Source organism: Gossypium raimondii, chromosome 6 (assembly GCF_025698545.1).
Source record: "Gossypium raimondii isolate GPD5lz chromosome 6, ASM2569854v1, whole genome shotgun sequence".
NCBI classification, from domain to species: domain Eukaryota; kingdom Viridiplantae; phylum Streptophyta; class Magnoliopsida; order Malvales; family Malvaceae; genus Gossypium; species Gossypium raimondii.
Genome location: NC_068570.1, coordinates 49977100 through 49999275, shown reverse-complemented (window position 1 = coordinate 49999275; position 22176 = coordinate 49977100). Strand labels below are relative to the sequence as shown.

The following is a 22176-nucleotide window of genomic DNA, read 5'->3' as shown; positions in this document are numbered from 1 at the left end:
GTGTCCGGGTTTAGGGTGTCTGAAACTTTAGGCTAGTTGGGCCTACTAGGATTTGGGCCTGTTGATGTAAAGAACTGGACTGTGTTATTTTTGGACTTTTAATTTTTAATTTGGTTTTATTTTATTTATTTGTTTATTTGGTTTATTTCACTAACAGGCCAGGCAGATTGGGCCTATTACAGCTGCCTCTCTTTGCTCATTGTTGTGTAACGGGAATGAAGCAAAGACTAAAAAGGTCCAATTTTACCCGGTCGTGTCGGACCTTGGTAGCCTTATTCCAACCTACTGCCTCTTCAGAGGTGTAGGAATTGGTGCTTCGATCCACTCCACTGCAACTCGTAGCTTGAACTTGTTCTGCTGCAACTTTGAAGAGAAGTCTGATGCGATTCGCTCTACTGCAATGCCAGAGAAATAAGATTCACTTTCATAGCTTCAATCTATTTGACTGCAACATTGGGGAAGTAAGATTCGTCATCTTCGATCTGCTCCACTACTGCTTAGGGAGACAGGATCCACAATCTTCAACCTATTCCACTATTATTCAGGGAGATAGGACATACAATCTTCCACCTATTCCACTGCTGGTCAGGGAGTTAGGACTTGCAATCTTCAACCTATTCCACTGCTGGTCAGGGAGTTAGGACTTGCAATCTTCTACCCCTTCCTCTGCTGGTCAGGGAGATAGGACTTACAATCTTCAACCTATAACACTGCTGGTCAGGGAGATAGGACTTGCAATCTTCTACCTATTCCTCTGCTGGTCAGGGAGATAGGACTTACAATCTTCAACCTATTCCAATGCTGGTCAGAGAGCTAGGTTTTGTGATTTCACCGATCTATTCTTTGGGGAACATGACCTGTATAATTCATTTATGAACTTAATTATGCCTAGTGATTAGGATGTCATGATCAGAATAATTCAAATGTTCCTAACTAGACATGTATGAATGATGTATGAATGTGGAATGTCATTTTTGAGAATGATCCTTCTTCATCGCTTAAGTTATCATTGCTCGAGGTTTCTTAAGGCTTTATCACTAACGTGCTACAACGCATTCTTGCTCGGTTGGCTTTTTTGAAGAAACACTTAGTTATATTGCCCCCACTGTAAACCCCCAAGTTCCATCCACTCGGACGTAAAATTCGTACCATCATTCTGTCATTGTAACCCAATGGTAGAAAAACTTGGCTTTTCTCAAACTTCTCTTGTCGCAATTCAAGGATATAGAATGTGAAACTCTTTGGTCCTTTACACCATTCCTGTGGTTTCATACCAAGTATTTATGCGCAAACGAAGGATTCTCTTCCCTAAGAAAACCCCCTCTTATTGCTTGCTTGCTTGTTCACTAGAGCCCTATCACCGACACGACATCTTGTCACTTTGTTCAATCAATGTTTAGACAATAAAATCTGAAGGGATAGTCTCAATTTAAACTTTTCCTTCCTAGATATTTCAACTTTTAAACCTAGTGCATTCTAAACAATAGTCTTGTTTTAGGTTACTGTATTATTTAGAAACTTCTAGAGTAATATGCAAAACTTCCATTGTGAAATTTTTATTAGTCCATTAATCATTATTCCAATGCAACATGCTTGCGAGAAGAATGTAATGATGGGTAAAATAGTATTTATTTGAGAACATAGCTCGAAATGAATAAACTATCAAATATAGTAACAAATGAATTGATTGGTAATGTGTATCTTGCAAAAGAATGAAGTATTCCAAGAACAATAGATTCAAATATAAATAGTATGAAGACTAGGTGCCTCAAATATCGCAGCTTGAACTCCTCTGCAAAAACTTTCTGAAGACCCTTTTGAGGTTGACATGTGTTTAGGAGATCTACAGTACTCTGTTGATGCCCCAAGACGTCGCCTACCCCTTTCTGTTGGTTCAGGTATAGCAAGATCATCACATGCCTTAATTCGGTCAAAATTCAAGTTGCTCAGATCACCTTGTGCCCCATTTGGATCCAAAATTTGAGCTGCCCTTTTCGGGTTTTCAACTCAAATCCCCTTTGGTCTCAATGCACCTTTTGCGGTTTTTCACCTTGGCCTCTCCATTTTTCTTTTTCACTTTTCATTTTTTTGCAAAGGCGCCCTTTGAGGGTTTTCACCTTGGTCCTTTCCCCTTTTTAGGCAAAGTATTTCTTGACTGAGTCCGAGTTTACTAGATTAGGTAGGCTTTTACCATCCATCTCGCTCAAGGTCAGAGCTCCACCAGAAAAGGTCCTCTTTACAACATAAGGTCCTTCCCAATTTGGCATCCATTTCCCTCTAAAATCCTTTTGTAGAGGAAGGATCTTTTTCAACACCAGGTCCCCCTCATGAAATTCTCTGGGATGAACCTTTTTGTCATAGGCTCTTATCATTCGCTTCTGGTACATCTGTCCATGATGAATAGCTTTTAATTTTTTTCCTTCTATCAGGTTTAACTGATCATATCGAGATTGGATCCATTTAGCCTCATCTAACTTGAGTTCAGCTAGCTCCTGAAGAGAGGGGATTTCAACTTCAATGGGTAATACTACCTCCATCCCGTAAACTAGAGAGAAAGGTGTTGCCTCAGTAGACGTCCTAACAGATGTTCAATAGGCAAGGAGAGCGAACGGTAATTTCTCATGCCAGTCTTTGTCTGTCACAGTCAATTTCCCTACTATGTTTTTATTAGCTGACTCCACTATACCATTCATCTTCAGACGATACGGTGACGATTTGTGGTGTTTGATCTTTGAATTGACTGCAGACTTCCGCTATTGTTCAAGTTCAGCAAGTTGTCAGATATGATTCTTTCGGGCATTCTGTATCGGCATATGATCTCTTTTTTCAAGAACTTATTGACTGCTGATTTCGTGACATTAGCATATGAAGTAGCATATACCTATTTAGTGAAATAATCAGTAACCACGAAGATGAAACGATGCCCGTTAGAAGCTTTTGGCGATATGGGCCCGATAACATCCATTCCCCACATGGAGAAAGGCCATGGAGAAGTCATAATGTGAAGAGGTGACGGAGGTGCGTGTATTTTGTCTGCATAGATTTGGCATTTATGGCACTTCTTGGCATAATTGATGCAATCTCCTTCTATGGTGGACCAGTAATAGCCGAATCTCATAATCTGTCTAGCCATCGTAAATCCATTAGCATGTGTTCCACAAATGCCCTCGTGGACTTCTTCTAGGATTTTATTGGCTTCCACATTACCCACACATCTCAGTAGTACTTGATCCTTTCCTCTTTTGTATAAAATCTCTCCATCTAGGACATAATCTATGGCTAATCTCCTTAATGCCCTCTTATCATTCTCCGTTGTCTGCTCAGGGTACTCGCGATTCTTCACGTATTGTAATATGACTTGGTACCAAGGATGACTAACATTTTTCTGTTCCTCGATATTGTAGTAATGAGCCGGGGTCTCATAAATGCTCATCTGGATAGGTTTCATATCTTCTAGCTTGTTCACCTTAATCATGGAAGCTAAAGTGGCTAATACATCAGCCATTTGGTTCTCATCTCGTGGGAGACAGTGGAAAGTAATGTCATCAAACTCTTCCGTCAGTTCAAGGACCAACTTTTGATACCTGACTAATTTGAGGTCTCTCGTCTCCCATTCACCCTTGAATTGGTATATTACCAACACAGAGTCCCCGTATACCTCTAACGTCTTAATTTTACGTTCTATAGCTGCACGGATGCCCATGATGTACGCTTCATATTCGACCATATTATTTGTGCAATCAAAATCCAATTTACTGGTGAAAGGATAGTGGTCTCCAATTGGGGACATCAGGACTGCCCCAATCCCATTTCCTACAGCATTTGAAGCTCCATCGAAATTTAATTTCCAAGGATGATATTCTTGAGAACCTTGTTCAGCAGTTGCCACGCATATCAAGTCTTCATTTGGGAAATCAAAATCCAGGGGTTCAAAGTCTTCTAAAGCTCGACTAGCTAAAAAGTCTACTATTGCAGTCCCTTTAACAACCTTCTGATTTATATAGACTATATCGAACTCGGAGAGTAAAATCTGCCATCTAGCCATCCTCCCATTCAGCGTAGTTGACTCCATCATATATTTTAAGGGGTCTAATCTTGAAATTAGCCAAGTGGTGTGGTAGAGCATGTATTGTCTCAATCTTCGCGTCGTCCAGATTAAGGCACAACATAATTTTTCAATAGGCGAATATCTCATTTCACAGTCAATGAATTTTTTACTAAGATAGTATATCGCCTTCTCTTTCCTCACCATCTCGTCATGTTGACCTAACACGCATCCCATGAACTTATCAAACACCGTTAAGTATAGGATCAACGGTTTATTCAGATTAGGCGGTGACAATATTGGGGTACTGGACAACTACTGCTTTACTCTGTCAAAAGCTTTTTGACTTTCTTCATCCCATACACATGGGTTATGCTTCTTCAGAAGACGAAATATGAGATCGTATTTCTCAGTTAGTTGTGAAATGAACCGAGCAATATAATTCAATCTCCCTAGGAAACCTCAAACCTCTTTTTGAGTACACGGTGGAGGTAATTCTTGTATTGCTTTGACTTTGTCCGGGTCGACCTAAATCCCTTTTTCACTGACTACAAACTCCAGAAGCTTTCCGGACCTAGTTCCAAAAGTACACTTGGCTGGGTTGAGCTTGAGCTGAAACTTTCTTAATCTTAGAAACAACTTTCTCAGGACTTGCACATGTTCCTTCTCCGTTTGAGATTTGGCAATCATGTCGTCGACATAGACTTCTATTTCTTTATGCATCATGTCATGGAAAAGGGTCACCATGGCTCTCTGGTATGTAGCTCCTGCATTTTTCAACCCGAATGGCATCACCCTATAACAGAAGGTTCCCCATAGGGTTATGAATGTGGTCTTCGCCATATCTTCAAAATGCATCTTAATTTGGTTATATCCTGAGAAACCGTCCATGAAAGAAAATAATGAGTATCCTGCCGTGTTGTCCACTAATGTGTCGATGTGAGGCAAGGGAAAATTATATTTCGGACTGGCCTTATTTAAATTTCTGTATTCTATGCACATTCGTACCTTCCCATACTTTTTAGGGACGGGTACGATGTTGGCCACCCATTCTGAGTACTTGACCACTTGTAAGAATCCAACATCGAACTGCTTTTGAACCTCCTCCTTTATTTTTAGCACGACATCAGGCCTCATTCTCCAGAGTTTTTGCTAAACCGGTTTGCAATCATCTCTTATAGGAAGACGATGTACTACAATGTATGTATTGAGACAAGACATATCTTGGTATGACCATGCGGAGACGTCTTTAAACTCCTGAAGTAATGCGATGAGGTCTCGCTTTGTTTCTTCAGTTATGCGTATTCCCATCTTTACTACTTTTCCTTCCTCCAGGGTCATAATCTCCACCACTTCCTTATAAGGTAGGATCTGTTTCTCATACTGCTCTACCATCCTCAATAGGTCTTGAGATAAGTTACTATCTATGTCGTCTTCAAAGTCCTGAGATCCCTCTAAACACATGTCTCGTTCAAAAAGGTTTTTTGAGTCCATAGCAGAGTCACTCATGTCATTGATATCCGGAGACCTGTTACAGGTGCCAAGGAGTATACAAAGAATGTGAAAATTTTAAGTATATTTATTTGTATGGTATGGTTATAAAATTGATAAAAGAATGATATGGAAGGATATGAAAGAATCCACAGTAATTACTCATATAAAAGAATGCAAGAATCTTAAAGGAAATATTTGTTCCAAATAACTGCAAAGATGAATTTCATTAAGATAATGATGTTCGAACATAAGCCTATTTCTCAAAGGAATACTTATTGTTTCTAGGCTAAAACAACAAGTGTGTTCTGAATATTACTCTGAGAAGACTCTAAAAACTTCAGGTAACTCTTCTGCAGTCCAATTATTCAAAACGCTCCCAGGTTCATAGGGACAGATATCCAATAAGGTCTCTTCTTCATTTGTGTCCTCATGAATGGCGTCGATGTGAACATTTTCCAACATCTCATTGATGCTTTCTTTTATCGGTATCCTTCTCTGAGGATGAATAATCCCTCCCGATACAAAATTCTCGGATATGTGAGGAAAGGTCATAGGCTCCCACTTGACTTCTTTTCCGCTCAAACGTGCCCTTCTTCTCTCCTGCCTCTTTTCTATTTCCTTCTTCATTTCTTTCATATCTGGTCTGTAGCCCAGGCCAAAGCGATCAAACTTGTCATTCAGTACTGGTGCCTAAACTCTTCCTTGTAGATGCCTTCCCAAACCTCTTCTTGACAAGACTCCCATTCCTACCATCAACTGCAGACCTATCTTCGTGGTCTTGGATATTCTTGGTACTGGGATTCTATCTCCCTCGATAATAAACATTGCATTCACGAATTCTAAGGACTGGAAAGAACATCCTAGTGCCTCATCATCGGTCTCCACATATGGTGCATTGTTAGTTACTGTCGCGATGATATGTTCTTCAGCACTTATCGTCACCAATCGACCTTCTGACACTAACTTCAACTTTTGATGGAGTGATGATGGCATGGCCCCTGCCGAGTGTATCCAAGGTCTTCCCAACAAACAGTTGTAGGAAGGTTTGATATCCATTACCAGGAAGTCTACCTCATAAGTGGTTGGGCCAATTATCAACGGAATCTCAATTCTTCTCATGACCCTTCTTTCAGTTCCATCAAATGCCCTCACTATATTCTGACATGCCTTCATATGTGAGCTATCCACAGGTAGTCTATCTAGGGTGGACAGGGGCAATACATTCAATGCAGACCCATTATAAATCAAAAATCTCGGCAACGTTTACCCTTTACAATGGGTGGTAATGTGCAAAGCTTTAGTTGAGCCCCTACCTCCAAAAGGTATTTCATCATCATTGAAGAAGATAAAATTGTCAGCACTTATGTTGTTGACCAACCAATCCAACTTATTGAATGAAATGTCATTAGCTACATACGTCTCATCAATATTTTTATCAACGCACTTCGATGTGCCTCAGAACTCAAGAGTAGAGCTAACATCGATATACGCGCCAGTTGTTTATACAGTTGTTCCACAACATTGTACTCACTGTGTTTCAGAAATTTTAAAAATTCCTTAGCTTCTTCTTCTTTTATTGGCTCATTGATCAACGGTTCAAGCACACTTGCTTTTTCTCTTTTTTGCTTTTTTGTCGAAGCTCCTTCTTTCGTCGATTCTGCTCGGGGGTTTATTAACTCTTAGCGCTTCCCACTACGCGTGTGAAAACCTATACCTTGATCCCCTTCTCCCATAGCAGCCGAAGTCTCCTTTCCTGGAACAGTTGTGTTGCATTCATAGTTACATGGGACTTTCTTGCTATCTTTGTAAGGGAAGGTTGCAGGTTTCTAAATGATGATTTTCGGTGTTATACATGTTCTAACTTCACTATTCTTAGGTCGCGAAATGATGACCACAGGATAATTAACTTTTGGAACTCCCGCTGTTAATTCCGATGTGCATATGTTTCCTTCCTCTTGAACTTCTTCATAGAACTCCGTCTCTTTGTTATCTATCATGCCTTGAACCAAAGTTTTGAATTCTGTACATTCCTGTATCTCGTGTCCTATCTCATGGTGGAACTCACAGTAGTTCCCTTTCTGTTCATAACTCTTTTCTAAATCTGCAATGATTAACCCCATTTTTTTCATCTCCTTCCAGACCCACCTCAAAGGGGTTCTTACCTCTATAACGTCTATCTTAACATTTCTCCCCACGTTTCCACTCATCATGTTCACCTCGTTATGATTAGGCAATGGGTTTTCTGCATTGGGCGAATCATCCAACTTGACAACACCCATACCAATAAGCTTTTCAACTAGTTTCTTGAAGGTTATGCAATTTTCTATGGAATGCCCCATAGTCCCCGCATGGTAGTCGCACTGCGTGCTCACATCATACCAATTAAGGTACAGCAGTTGTAGGGGTTTTGGATAATGAGAGGCAACAACATGTGTATCGAATAACCTCTGATATAGCTCCTTATACGACATTAGGATTGGCGTGAACTGGAGCTTCTCAGTGCTTTGCCTTGTTCCAGATTCTTGTCTTAATGAGCTTGACTGGTTGGCTGTCACCTTCCTCGGTTGATTCACTGTAATCAAATTTAAGTAACCTTTGTTATATGTACTCGCGTTGTTCACCTCATTCTCCTTTTTCTTCGAAGCTGACCTTCGGTTACTTTCTCCCGAGTCAATCTTCCCACTTCTGATAGCATTTTCGATCATTTCACCATCATGACTATGTCAGAGAAGCTTTTGGTGGTACTTCCTATCATGTGTGTGATAAACGAGGCTTTCAAGGTGTTAATGAAGAGCATTTTCGTCTCTTTCTCCAAGAGGGGTGGCTGAACCTGGACTGCAACCTCCCTCCACCTCTGTGCATACTGCCTAAAACTTTCGCTTGGCTTCTTTTCTATGTTTTACAAAGTGATTCTATCAGGAACCATGTCTGTCACATGACTGTATTGCCTCATGAATGCTTGAGCTAGGTCCCTCCATGAACCAATCTTTGTACGGCTCAATTGATTGTACCATTTGGACGCTGCCCCTACCAAACTGTCTTGGAGGCAGTGTATTAGCAGCTGATCATTGTTAATGTAGTCAGTCATCCTTCTACAGAACATGGTGATATGGGCTTCGGGACAACTAGTTCCATTGTATTTTTCAAATTCAGGCATTTTGAATTTGGGAGGAAGTACTAGGTCTGGGACTAAGCTTAAATCCTTAGCACCAATTCCTTGATTTCTATCAGCGCTTTCCAAGGCTTTGAATTTTTCCTCCAACCATTTGTACCTATCTTCCCACTGTTTTGGCAATTTCGCGTTCGCCTTTTCTTCTTCAACTGTTTCATCAAAATCAGGAACAATAGGATTAATTGGGTTATCTCTCGGGCTTAAACTAAATCCTCCCTGGAAAATCGTGGGGATTGTGACACCGGTTTGTAATTGTTGAGGCCTAATTGTGACAGACGGCCTTCTTGGGTATATTTCAGCTTGGGTTTGTACATTTGGTGGAGTAAAACCCGGAGAACACAACGGAACCTCATTACCTTCTCCAGGATTGGCCATAAGGCCCTTTCCCTTATCTACTCTCCCCGTCAGTAGATGGGTCAATTCAGCCATCGCATCTTTTTGAGCCTTGATCAATTTTTGCATCATGTCTTCTTGGATTTTATCTAGCCGCTCTTGCATTTGTACTTGTAACTGTTCTTGCATATCCTTTTGCATTTGCTCCAATTTCTCTAATCTTTGGTCCATTTCCTTAGTTTTCCAGCAAGTACCGTATTGATGCTTAATGGGTGAGCTTTTGTCGGTTTCCAGATTAGCTGTAATGATTTTAACCGATTAGGGTCTTTCGGTGGACTTTAATGTATATGATGCAATGTAATAAGAATGCATGAATGCAAAGAGGCATCGATTCTGATTCAATTTCATTTAGAAAACTTTACTAGAAAACAAAATTCTTTACATAAAACAGATTACATATATGGTTTTGCCCTAGTGCTTAGAACTTTAATTTTCCTAAGTAACGAAGCTAATTCTTGTCCCCAACTTGATTCCAGCTCATACTTTACGCTCAGCGTATCGGTTTGTATCGCCAGAGTCTGCAGGTGATCAGCTACCTCTCAAATTTGAACCACAGCTTCTCCCATGATACGATCTCTGCTTTCAACTTGGTTCTAAAAGTGGCGAAGTTGCTCCCTCTGATGACTTTCGTTAGTTTCCAGGTACTCAGTCCGAATCTCATAATTTTGCAATGTCGATTCCAACTCTCCTATTCTTTCTTTCATTTCTTCGATCTTGCTCAAGCTCGCTCTCAATTCCATTGCGGAATTTCGACTTTGGTACTGATGAAGAGATCTTTCTAACTCAACCACTCTACCTTTTAGTTCACATTTTTCCTTTTGGTTCTCTGACAGACTCTTCTCTAAAGCTCCATTTCGCGCCTGAACCTCTCAAAATTTCTTTTCCCATCCATCAGCCTTGATCTTTTCTTCCCGAATCTCTTGACGCCACTGTTCTGAAGTTTCCCTAGCCCAGCAGTTCTTATTGATAACCTCAACTTCTTATAGTCTGTCTTCAAACTGTCCAGATCTTCCTCAGCTTTGTTCTTACTTTTTCTTAATTTCTCAGTCTCTAACTTTTGAACATCCACATCTAATCCCAAGTGTATCTTTTCTTCTTCCAACTGCTCGATCCTTTTTTCAAGCTCTGCATTCCTCTTTTCAAAATCTTGCTTTATAATTTCCAATTCAGAGGGAACAACCCGCAAATGTTCTTCTATCGATGGACTGTCTCCTTGACCTGGTCTTGGGATATTATCATTGATTCTTCTAACCCACCATTCATTATATTCAAGAGTCGTCATCGGGCCTACGGCTAGTCTCTTCATCCGTCGAGTTTGGTTCCATGCACTGGTTATCTCTAATCTTCTTCTTATAGCCATTGTCCTTATATGAGAATTCAAATTTAGCTAAGCCTTGGGTTGCAGGTGTAAACTGCCTTGACCTGTACTGTCTTAGCACCATCAATGGAGCATAACCAACAGCTCCCCAGATTCCAAGTAACGGGACCCATTCAAAATTACCACTTCGGTACAAGATCTCATCCGGAAGCAACCACGGGGACCTCCACTCGATGTCCTCCTCATGAAGATTCTGAAGAATGACCAACCATTTCTCTTCCGAGATGTCATCTCTCCTTGGTGTAGCTGCTATCTCTTTTAATGGCGAATAATTTTCAAAGAAGACTCGATACGAAACCTTATCAATTTTCCAAAAATGACTGTGGAACCATGCAAGTATAAGCTGCACACATCTGATGAATCTGCCTTCACCCATCCTTCGACATGCATTCAGTGACCTGAAGGTTTCTGCCAAAATTACCGGAACTGGCGTAACCCTCTTATCAAGTCGGTCAAAGAGATCCGAGGTCACCTCATCTACGTGCCCTAGGGCCCTAGGAAAAATTACTAACCCATAAATGCTCAGAGCAAAGACGTAGGCCTTTTTCCTTGCATCAGGGTGTGCTAAAATCAGCTCCTGCAAGCTTTTCCAAGGGATGCATTTGCTTTCCCCCTTCTGCTTGATCCGTGCTGTGACTCGCTGCTCACTCATTCCGGTGATTTTCATCAACTTCTTTACAAAGTTTGGGACATTAACGGCTCTAGAGTAGACTTTATCAACTTAGATCTTCGGGCAACGAACCAAAGCTATATATTCCTCTATAGTGGCCACTAGATCGACCCTTCTAAAGGTAAAGCAACCATATGCGGGGTTCCAATACTGAGCGAGGGCCCGGAACAGATGTTCATCTACCTTCATGTTGAGTAGATACGGCAAATCTCCATAACTAGAGTTGAACGATTGATTACTTTCGTCATCCCAATGATCCCATATTACCTTTAATTCTTGAAGGCTATTTTGCGTTACACTGATACGGGTGTAATCCCACAACTCTGACGTGTATCCCCCGGCTAGACTATCTTCTTTCTCTAATTGTGTTTTTTCTGACCACATACGGACAGCAACATTGTCCTCTACTTTATCAAGAAATCCGTTCTCCATGCCAAGCTTTCTAATTTAGTAATCGAACTTGAATCGGGACTCTTTTGAATATGAAATGACATGCAAACATAGCAAAAACCATAAGTTAGCGCAACATAAAAAACACAACTTCAAGTAAGTAAAAAAAACATCAAACACTTATCTGGGTAATCGCTAGGGTTTCCGTAATACGATCAACGGTGGGCTCCTAGGGTTTCCTATATGCAGTTCGGTTCTAAAGTTGAGGTACCCGAACCAGCAGAATCCTTGATCCTCACCCATTATAGGCTCATACGGACCGAGTTCGGCTCAGGGGAATATTTTTCCCTATGGCTGCACGGAGATGAAAATCTCACGAAGACATAGGTACGGATGTATCCCGGAAGCGGTCCACTATCCTGCACGGAGGTGAAAACCTCACGAAGGACTAGTTTCTCACTCCCACTTAAAAGGGTAAGACTGAACAGTCTGTATGCAATATGATGCCAAGGTATAAAACTCAATTTACAGTAATCACCATACACAAATGCAATGAGAGGATCGTAATTTTTCAAATTAAATTTTCAATTTTCAATAATAAGACAAAAACAATCAATTTTACAGCTTGACTCTCTTGAGGTCCCTAGTGGAGTCGCCAAGCTGTCGAGACCACCTTTTTTGAAAAACAAAAAAGTGTGAAAATTTTAGTCGACTTAAAAATGAAACGAAAAATTGGAAGTCGCCACCGATCTTTTAAAGAGGTGTGGTCGGAACACCTTGAAGACGATTTTAGGTCTACGAATTTTGAGAAAATAGGTTTGGGAGCCAGTTACGCACGAGGAAGGGTTAGCACCTCGTAACGCCCAAAATTGGTACCGAATTGATTGTTTAATGTCTTAGTCTCGAGAATTTGAAAAGATTTTAAAATACGACCCCTCCTTTTTATTAATGTTAATTTTATAAAAGATGCTTGAATAAATCGAGGCGAATGCTAAAGACCTTCTCGTCTCAGAGTAATAAAATGTCACGCCCAATACATTAGAACACAACATTTTTAGTCCTCGAGAATAAGCTTGTCTTTTAATTTTCAAAACGCATGTGGTGAAGTTTAAAAAGGATATTCAATTGCTTTAAATCAGATGAAAAATTGAAACCCAATACGTTAGGGCACAATTTCTCAAAATTGCTAGCATTGAGTATAGCTTTTATTATTTTCTTTAAAATCTTCATTTCGGGCAAACGACATGTCACATCCAATACATTAGGACACGACGTATCGAATTCCCGAGAATGAGTTTTTATTTAGGCAATTTAATTGAAGAAGATTTTTGATTATTTAGATTCAACGAGGAAAATTGGAACCCAATACGTTAGGGCTCCATTCTCTTGAGGATTCCAAATTTCGAGTATTGCATTATTTTGAAAACCTTTGTATGAAATAACTTTGACATTTATAATCTTTTGAATGCATATATAAAAACAATGGTACAATGCGAAATGATAATTCATAAATTAAAGCATACCCTAATGAATAACAAAAATTCAAATACGAATAAATACTATTATACATAAGAGCAACAATCTTATATCCTATATTATGCAAGCATTCAAAAGCTAATGAATATAAAATCAATCAAAGTGCGGAACAAATTAACACATGAAATTGTATAGCTTTTTCTTATAACCTAATAAACATGAAAGAAGGAAAATCATAAACTAATAAAGTGTGTTCACGAAAAAAATTTTAAATAAATAATATATGCAGAATTTACATATAGGATAAACTATATAAGTTATATATATGTGAATTTTAAAACCATAGTTCATAACAAATCTAAAATGTAATATGTAATAAACTTATACTATCAATAAAACACTTTAAAAACTTTTAAAGTAATAATGCCTAAAATTTAAAAATTTAAAACAATGATGCGCATAAGATGTAAAATAATATAAGATAGAAAGTTAAGTTTAATTACCAACAATATTAGATAGAAATAAATGTGTCGAAAATAATGAAATATTAAGTAATTAAATAAAATCTAACACATTAAAATAGTAGGGATTAAATTAAACTAGCAGTCTAATCGAAAGGACAAAATGATAATGTAATAAAGCAGAGGGGGCCAAATGTAGCACGCGGATGATTTGGGGGCCAAATGGGAAATAATCCCGTCCCTCCCAAAACGCGGCGTACAACTTGGGCCAAAATAAAGCAAACACAAAATCAAGCATGAAATTCATAATAAAAAACTGATATGAAAACGCCACGAAGGAAAGAGGGCCAAATGCACAAATAACCCTACCAAGACCACAACGTGCGGATCTCAGCCGCATCTGGGTCGGGTCATCGGGTTAAGTAGGTTAAACGGTGCCGTTTTGAGAGTTGTTAACCCTAACCCAAAACGACACCGTACAAATCCATTATTTAAATTGAAAGAAAAAAACTTTTGTCCCATTTTGCTATTTTTTTTAAAAAAAATAAAAGAGAGGGCCGCCCCCTCCTCTCGTTTATACTAGGGTTTCAACCCTAGTTTCGCAACATCGAAAGCTCCGCCGATTTCCGGCCTCACCTACCTCGCTCGATCTTCGATTGCGACGAAGTGAGCGAGGTTTCGATCGACGCAGACCCAAAGCCCCTCTTTATTTTACAAATATCAACAGTAATAAACGAATCGGAAGGACAGAAAAAAAAAGAAAGAGAAATCACCTTTAGCCCACTTTTCCTTTTTTTGATTACTATTTTTATCTTCTTTTTTTTTGTGTTTGTCTACGTAACCGTTTACAAAGGTCTCGCCTTTTGTTTTATAGGCTGAAAAATAAACAAAAAATGAAAAATACGATTTTTTTATGTTTTTTGCTGCGTTGTTTGCATCCCATTTGCAGGTGTACGGGGGCAGAAGTCGACGTGGAGGTACGGAGGCGAAGGCGCATGCGTGAAGGCAGAGACTTGGCACGCGCGGAGGCGTTAGGGCTGCTGCGGCGCTGGGGCTTGCTTGTTGCTAGGGTTCCGGCCTTGATTTGGGCTAGGTATTGGGCTGGTGTTGGGTTTGTAACGCTTGGGCTTTAGTGGGTCTAATGTGTCCGGGTTTAGGGTGTCTGAAACTTTAGGCTAGTTGGGCCTACTAGGATTTGGGCCTGTTGATGTAAAGAACTGGACTGTGTTATTTTTGGACTTTTAATTTTTAATTTGGTTTTATTTTATTTATTTGTTTATTTGGTTTATTTCACTAACGGGCAGGGCAGATTGGGCCTATTACAGTGTTCATGTTCATGTCATGTTATTTGATATTTTGGTATAAGTCTTATGTAGATGTTCGAAATTATGGTATAAATGTATATGTTTGAATGAGAAGAGTAATGGTAAATTTTAAAATGAGATGATATAAGATTTGAGAGTTTGAACGAATACTTGTTAATATGTTTGGTGTATGAATGTGATAAGGAATATAGCCTTGAATTTGGTTTGTTTTGGAATGTGAATTGAGGTGCCAAATGATGGCATATTGGTTAGACATAGGTTGAGTGAATTTGACATGTTTTTGGGTGTGATTGAATGTGTTTGTGCATGAAATTGTAGTTGAAAATAGCTTGGCTTGGCATTTAAGTTTTGGTGGAAAAATGAATTGAAATGCAAGCTTTTTAAGGTGCACACGGTCTGGGATACGGTCTGCCACACATGGCCACCCCATACGGTCGGTGTCATTATTATTTTAGGTGCAAATTTCACACGGCCTAGCTCACGGTTTGGCACACGGCCCACGGCACAGCCATGTGATCATATTTCAAATATACACACAGTCACAGATAGTTACATGGCCTGGCGGCACAACCGTGTGACCAAACTTCGAATGCATACACAATTTGGCACACAACCTTCGACACAGCCATGTGACCCTCTTTAAAATTATAAAAAAATTATAAACTATAATTATAAAAAAAAATTATAGAGAGAGAATGAACCTGGACAATAAATAGTCCAAATTCATTCAAGATGAGTACAAACTATAATTTTTTTAAAAAAAATTTATAAAATTACTAAAAATTATAAAGATGTTATAAAAATTTGAATATGTAAATAACTATAAAATTTAAAAAAATAAAAAAATTAATTAAAATGCGAAAGAGGGTGCCATGAAAGAATTCAAAATTACAGAAGCTTTTCAAAAATTGAAAAAGATTTCATGATAGAATTCAAAATGACTAGAGTGCCACGCAATCTTCCTTGTAAAGAGAGGTGAGAGAAAGATAAGAGGAAGAAAAAAAATGAAAATATACTATAATAAGGAAAATAATTATTAATATTTAAAAATATATAATTTATAATAATTTTTATGATATTTTAAAAATTTATAGTTTTGCACTCTCATTGAATGAATTTAAACAAATGGTTGTTCAAGTTCATTCTAGATATATATATTTTTATTAATTTTAAAATATATTTTATAATTTTTTATTTTTTTGGTAACGTGACATGCCACGTCAACACACATTTTTTTTTAAATTTTTTGATGTGACATGCCACATAGCACTGTATGTCATGTTAGCATGTCAGATCAACGTCGTTTGACACATCAGCAAAGTTAACGGTCAAACCGATCAACTAACCACTTTCGTTAACGGAATGGCCTAGTTGATTTTTTTAGGGGTCACTAAGAGTTCAATAAGATGAACTTTTTTTCCTAAGGATTTAATTGCATTTTTATTTTTTTACTAACGGTTTTTTTACGCTTAAGCTAATATTATTTTACAAATAAAATAGTTTTAAGAAAACCCATATTCAAACTTTTCTCGTTTTTAGTTTTATTTTATAAATAATAATTTATTTAATGTACATATGGTCGTGATCCTTAGTCCTCGTCAAATTTGTTAAGCGTTGGGGATTACCTTTGTGTACAACCAATGGCACCAATAACTCTTACTTCGAATTTTTTTTATTTCCACATCTTTCATTGTTGTGCCATCCAACTCGAAATCAGTTATAGAGCTATCAGCATGGGTTTTTACCTACTGGGTCTCTAAGACTTCATCCTCACTTATACATCTCCAATTGTATTCGCCTTCAAGCTATAGTTTTTGACCCAACTTGAACACACTGGTTGTTAATGTTGAAAAAAGGAGAAAAAACTGAATTTGCTTAAGTCTTCTTCATGATTTGTCTCTTGAATTGTTTTATTTATAAGATTATTAATTTTATTTATAAAATTATTGTTTTTATAAATAAATTCAATATTAGAAAATGGGTATTGATTTATTCAAAATATTTTTATAATTTTGTATCTATTTTTATAAAATCTTATATATTCTTATCAAAAAATAAACTTATATATATAATTTTTAAAGTTTTCTAATTTCTGAATTTTTAATATTAAAGACTAAATTAACATAATGTGAAAAGTTAAAGGTTAAATTTGTTGAATATTTTAAATTAAAACTAAATTAATAGAATTTATAAATATTAGAGGGCTAAATTTATTATTATTCTAATAAAAAACTTTCATCAATGATTTAATTGATGAGTGGCCAAAATATTAAATTTTAATAAAATAGAAAATTTTAAATCCAAAACGTTAAAGGAGATGACCATTTCGTTTACCCTATTTTTTTTTATAACATTGTAATAAAAATTCCTGTCTTAATAAAATTAATTGAGAAATTTTAAAAAAAAATGATGATGGTTGATTCCTTCACCAAAGTCTTTCTTGTAGCTGTGTGTCTTTCAACCTTTAGCTTCGGCAGTTTAGAGGATCTAACGCGATGGTACTACTTCTGTTCCAACGCAACCACTTTGACCGGAAACATCGTCTATGCCGCGAATGTCGATCAGCTCTTCTCTTATCTCTCAACCAAAGCGACGGAGCACGACGGATTCTTCAACACCACCGCGGGACAGGAGCCTAACATGGTGTATGGTCTCTTTCTCTGCCGTGGGGATGCCCGTCCTGAAATATGCCGTGACTGCATCAACCTTGCTGCTGCCGATGTAGTTAAACTTTGTCCTAACCAAAGTTGGGCTATTATTTGGTATAACCAGTGCATGCTACGTTACTCGAACCGGTCCATCTTTTCCTCCATGGCTGAAAGACCTAATGTAAGTTTGTCGTACAGGGTAGACGCCATGGAACCATACCGCTTTAACCGGCTGGTTGCAACTGTGATGAAAGATATTGCAACTCGGGCTCCAAACGCTACATCCAGGACTAAAAAGTTTTCTACGAAAGAGGCAACTTTTAATGCGTTCCAAACACTTTACAGCCTAGCACAGTGCACACCCGACATTTCCAGTGAGGATTGCTACAGATGCCTCCAGGACGCTATTGCAGACTTGCAATTCCATTTAGGTGGAAAACAATCAGGATTTGCTATGTACCCTAGCTGTACTGCACAATATCAGACAAGCCCTTTCTATAGCCTAAACCAAACTGGATTAGCTAAGCCCCCAGTCTCGCCTCAACATCCTCTTCTACTCCCTCCACCTCCTCCTCCAGGTCGGTGTAATAGATCAAAGTAGTGTCGTCGATGCATCATTTACTCAAAATTTGTTTTAAATTCGCTTTACTTAATCTCCTCTGCTTTTGTGGGAACATTGAATAGGTTTTCTTTATGTAGTGAGTGTGAATCGGAGTATCATTGTATCACTATAACGAGTTCTATCAATAATTTTCAAACCATTCTTCTTTATTCAGGTAAAAGGGGGATATCATCACAGACAGTGATCAAAATTGTTGTTTCAACGGTTGGCTTCTTGGTTTTGTCCTGTTTCTTATGTTGTGTTCTTGGTTGGAAAGCAACCAAGAAACTAACTGCGCGAAAAACCAGAAATGGTAAGCCAAAATCTGTAATATGACCATTCAACTCAAAAAACACCATTATATTTGCTTAGAAGCCAATGACTTTCACAATTTATATAATTTGCAGATGAACTCAAAGCCATGGCATTGCAATCTCTGAGATTTGATTTGAGTATAATTGAAGCTGCTACAAAAAACTTCGCTGAAGTTAACAAGATCGGTGCTGGTGGATTTGGCAGTGTATATAAGGTGCGGAAAATGGTATCATCGTATAAAATTATCTCCACTCTTTTTGGTTAAAGATTTAGAGATAGCCCCAAGGTTGATTGTTTCATAAAGAATTATTGTGCTTGACACGATTATGGTATACTTACTGATGGACAAGAAATAGCTGTGAAGAGACTATCAACAAGCTCGGGTCAAGGTGCTGATGAGTTTCAAACTGAAGTTGTATTGGTAGCCAAACTTCAGCATCGGAATCTTGTGAAGCTATTAGGGTATTGCCTAGAAAGAAAAGAGAAGATGCTTATCTATGAACTTGTGCCCAACAAAAGCCTTGATCACTTCATATTTGGTTTGGCCCTTTCACACAGACAGATATACAACATGCTTTTATTTTCACCAAAAATAACCTGTTTATGACCTATTGATCATGACAAACAACATTTACTTTTTCTTTTGCTCTTTCATTTCAGAACTTGAAAAACAAAGATAGTTAGTTTGGCCCCTACGATACAAAATAATTAAAGGGATTGCTCGAGGGCTTTTATACTTTCACTCAAATTCGCGTCTCAAAATCATACACCGTGATCTTAAAGCTGGTAATATTCTATTAGACGAGGACATGACCCCAAAGATTTCTGATTTGGGTATGGCAAAGATTGTTGGGGAGAATAAAAGCCTACAACAGACCAAGAGAATCGCCGGCACATAGTTAATTTCCATTCAATTGCATTTTACTTTCACTTATGCAAATCTCTGTTTTGATATTGCTACATTATATTGACAAAAAATCTACTAAGTTCTGGGTTAATCACTGACGCTTTTATGTTGCAATGGTTACATGTCTCCAGAATATGTTGTGCATGGACTATTGTCTGAAAAGTCTGATATATATAGTTTCGGCATTTTGATGCTGGAAATTGTATGTGGCAAAAGGAATACAAGTTTCTGTCACTCTGCACATGCCGAAAACCTTCTAACTTACATAAGTCTAAGAGGATCTAACACTTGCACCCGACTTCAAATAATTGTGTACTGAGAAGTGTTATATGGTGGTTGTTTGCAGGTATGGAGACAATGGAAAAATGGGACACCAATAGAAGTGATGGATTCAGCCTTAAGAGATTCTTATGTAAGCAATGAAGTTGCAAGGTGCATTCACATCGCCTTGTTGTGCGTTCAACAAGATCCAGAAGCAAGGCCACCAACGGCGAAAGTTGTTCTCATGCTCAGTAGTTCCTCGGTTACTTTGCCATCACCTCAAAGAACAACATTCTATTTTGGCACCATTACTAAAGGAAAGCCTTCGATTATGAATTATAAATCCAATCAATCAACAAGTAGTGCCTTGTGTCACGGACTTAGGTTTTTCCCACGCGATCCGTGCGGCCTTAGGAAACTTCTTCGCTCAAAAACGCCTAAGTCAGCCTAACTTGCAATGATAAAGGATTCAACGTAATTCCCTTACTGTTTCCACGAAGAACAGCAGAAGAACGAAGCAAGAACGAACCTTGAAAGATGAACAAAAGCAAGAACGCTTGAGAGAAAAGTTTGAGTGAATACTCTCAAAATTCTTATTTACAACTAAATGAATTACAATGAGCAAAGAGGTCTCTATTTATAGTTGAGCCTCAAAGTACATCAAGGACTACAATTAAAAGCTGTATACAATTAGAACTCTAAGACAAAATTAGAAGCTGTAAACAATTAGAACTCTAAGATTACATAATCATAACTTCTTGGATCACTCTCCATATTTACTAGACTCTTGAGATGGGCTTTTAATTTCTCCAGGCACCGGGCCAGTTTGGTTGGGCCAAATGACCTCCCTCAAATACGATGGATCACACAAGTTTGTCATGGTTGCATGCTCCCATGCGCAACCCATGACATTCTCCCCCACTTGTTCTAGCGACGCCCTCGTCGCATCCTCCTTATGGAACTGGTCAATCTTCCCTTGGAATTGCCACAATGCCTCGGCAGGTTCCCAACTTGCTTCGCTATCAGGAAGTCCCTTCCATCAAACTAAGTACTCATGCCGTGGTCGATGGTACTTTTGTCTAATTACCAGATCTGCCTCAATGTTTTCGACTTCAAGATCATACGACACCTTTACCCCCATCGGTGCTCGTTCGGACTTGCCTCGATTCGGATCCTCTTGATCCTCATGAAATGGCTTAAGCATACTTACATGGAAGACTGGGTGGACTTTAAGTTTTACTGACAGCTCAAGCTTGTAGGTCACCTTGCCTACTCTCTTCGAAACTTTGAACAGCCCCCCATACCTTCGCACAAGACCCTTGTGCAAGCCAGTATATCGCAAAATCAAGTGTAGTTTAGCGAGGACTGAGTCACCCACTTGAAATTGCACATCCCTTCGTTTTTGATCAGCCCACTTCTTGCTATGCTTACTTGCCTCTAGCCAAGTCATTCTTCTCTTGCCAATCTTTTGCGAATAGATAGGCTGCCGGATTTGGTCCTGTATAATAGGTCACAATAGTGTTGGGTGTGAGTGGCTATTAACCCGCCACTATTTCAAATGGACTTTGATTCGTGGCCCCACTTCGCTGTAAGTTGTATGAAAATTGGACCACATCCAACAAATTTGGCCAATCTCTTTGTGTGGAACTTACGTAGTGTCGAAGATATGTCTCCAACAAAGCATTTACTCGTTCAGTTTGCCCATCGGTTTGTGGATGCATGCTCGTGGAGAAATTCAAATCTGAGCCCATTGACTTGAACAATTCCGTCCAGAACCAGCCCGTAAATCGCCCATCTCGATCACTGATAACAGACAGTGGCACTCCCCAATATTTCAGCACGTGTCTAATAAACAATTGAGCTGCTTCCTCAGGAGGGCACTTCTTGGTCGCCGGAATAAATGTCGTATACTTTGAAAACCTGTCCACCACAACAAGAATACTCCTAAACCCGTCAGACTTAAGCAAACCAATAATAAAATCCATGGATAAACTCTCTCATGGCCTTTCCGGAACTGGCAAGGGTTGAAGCAAACCGGCTAGAGTTTTTAACTCAACCTTGTCTTGTTGGCACACTAGACAAGTTTTCACTTAGGTTTCCACATTAGCACCCATGTGAGGCCAGTAATAATGTTCCTCCAAAAGGGCCAAAGTGCGATGCATCCCTGGATGGCCTGCCCATTTCGAGTCATGACACTCCTTCATGACTTCCTTACGGAGTTTCCCATTATGGGGCACATATAGGTGGTGTCCACGAGTGTATAACAGCTCCCCATCAAGCCAAAATCTTCTTATTTTTCCCTCCTTGGCAAGCTCAATCAATTTTTTGGCCGTGGGATCATGGGACAATCCCTCTCGAATCCGTTCAAACAAGGAACCATCAAGTTGACTAATTGCTGTGAATTCCATCTTTCGACTGAGTGCATCAGCCACAATGTTGGCACTTCCTGGTTTATATTCCATTGTAAAATCAAACTCCACTAGTAAAACCTGCCAACGAGCCTGCTTGGAAGACAACTTTTTCTGGGTTAAAAATTAACTATTGGCAACATTATCAGTAAGGACCACGAACCTGGAACCCAATAGATAATGTCTCCATGTGCGCAAGTAGTGTACTACCGCAGTCATCTCTTTCTCTTGG

General features: G+C 38.8%; 2 protein-coding genes across 2 annotated transcripts; one reads left to right on the top strand and one right to left on the bottom strand.

The window, feature by feature from the left end:
• Nucleotides 1-282: 282 nt before the first annotated feature.
• On the bottom strand, nucleotides 283-4045 carry LOC105772048 (uncharacterized). Its single transcript, XM_052632062.1, has 3 exons — nucleotides 3227-4045; nucleotides 2749-2881; nucleotides 283-395 (listed from the first exon to the last, which is right to left on the bottom strand). Exons 1-3 carry the CDS (start codon nucleotides 4043-4045, stop codon nucleotides 283-285), a joined length of 1065 nt encoding a protein of 354 aa, XP_052488022.1.
• A 13136-nt stretch (nucleotides 4046-17181) lies between these two features.
• LOC105774190 (cysteine-rich receptor-like protein kinase 4) lies at nucleotides 17182-20247 on the top strand. Its single transcript, XM_052632324.1, has 4 exons — nucleotides 17182-18030; nucleotides 18229-18366; nucleotides 18461-18582; nucleotides 19622-20247. The coding sequence occupies exons 1-4, from the start codon at nucleotides 17211-17213 to the stop codon at nucleotides 19985-19987; spliced, it is 1446 nt and encodes a 481-aa protein (XP_052488284.1). The 5' UTR covers nucleotides 17182-17210; the 3' UTR covers nucleotides 19988-20247.
• The last annotated feature ends 1929 nt before the right edge of the window (nucleotides 20248-22176 follow it).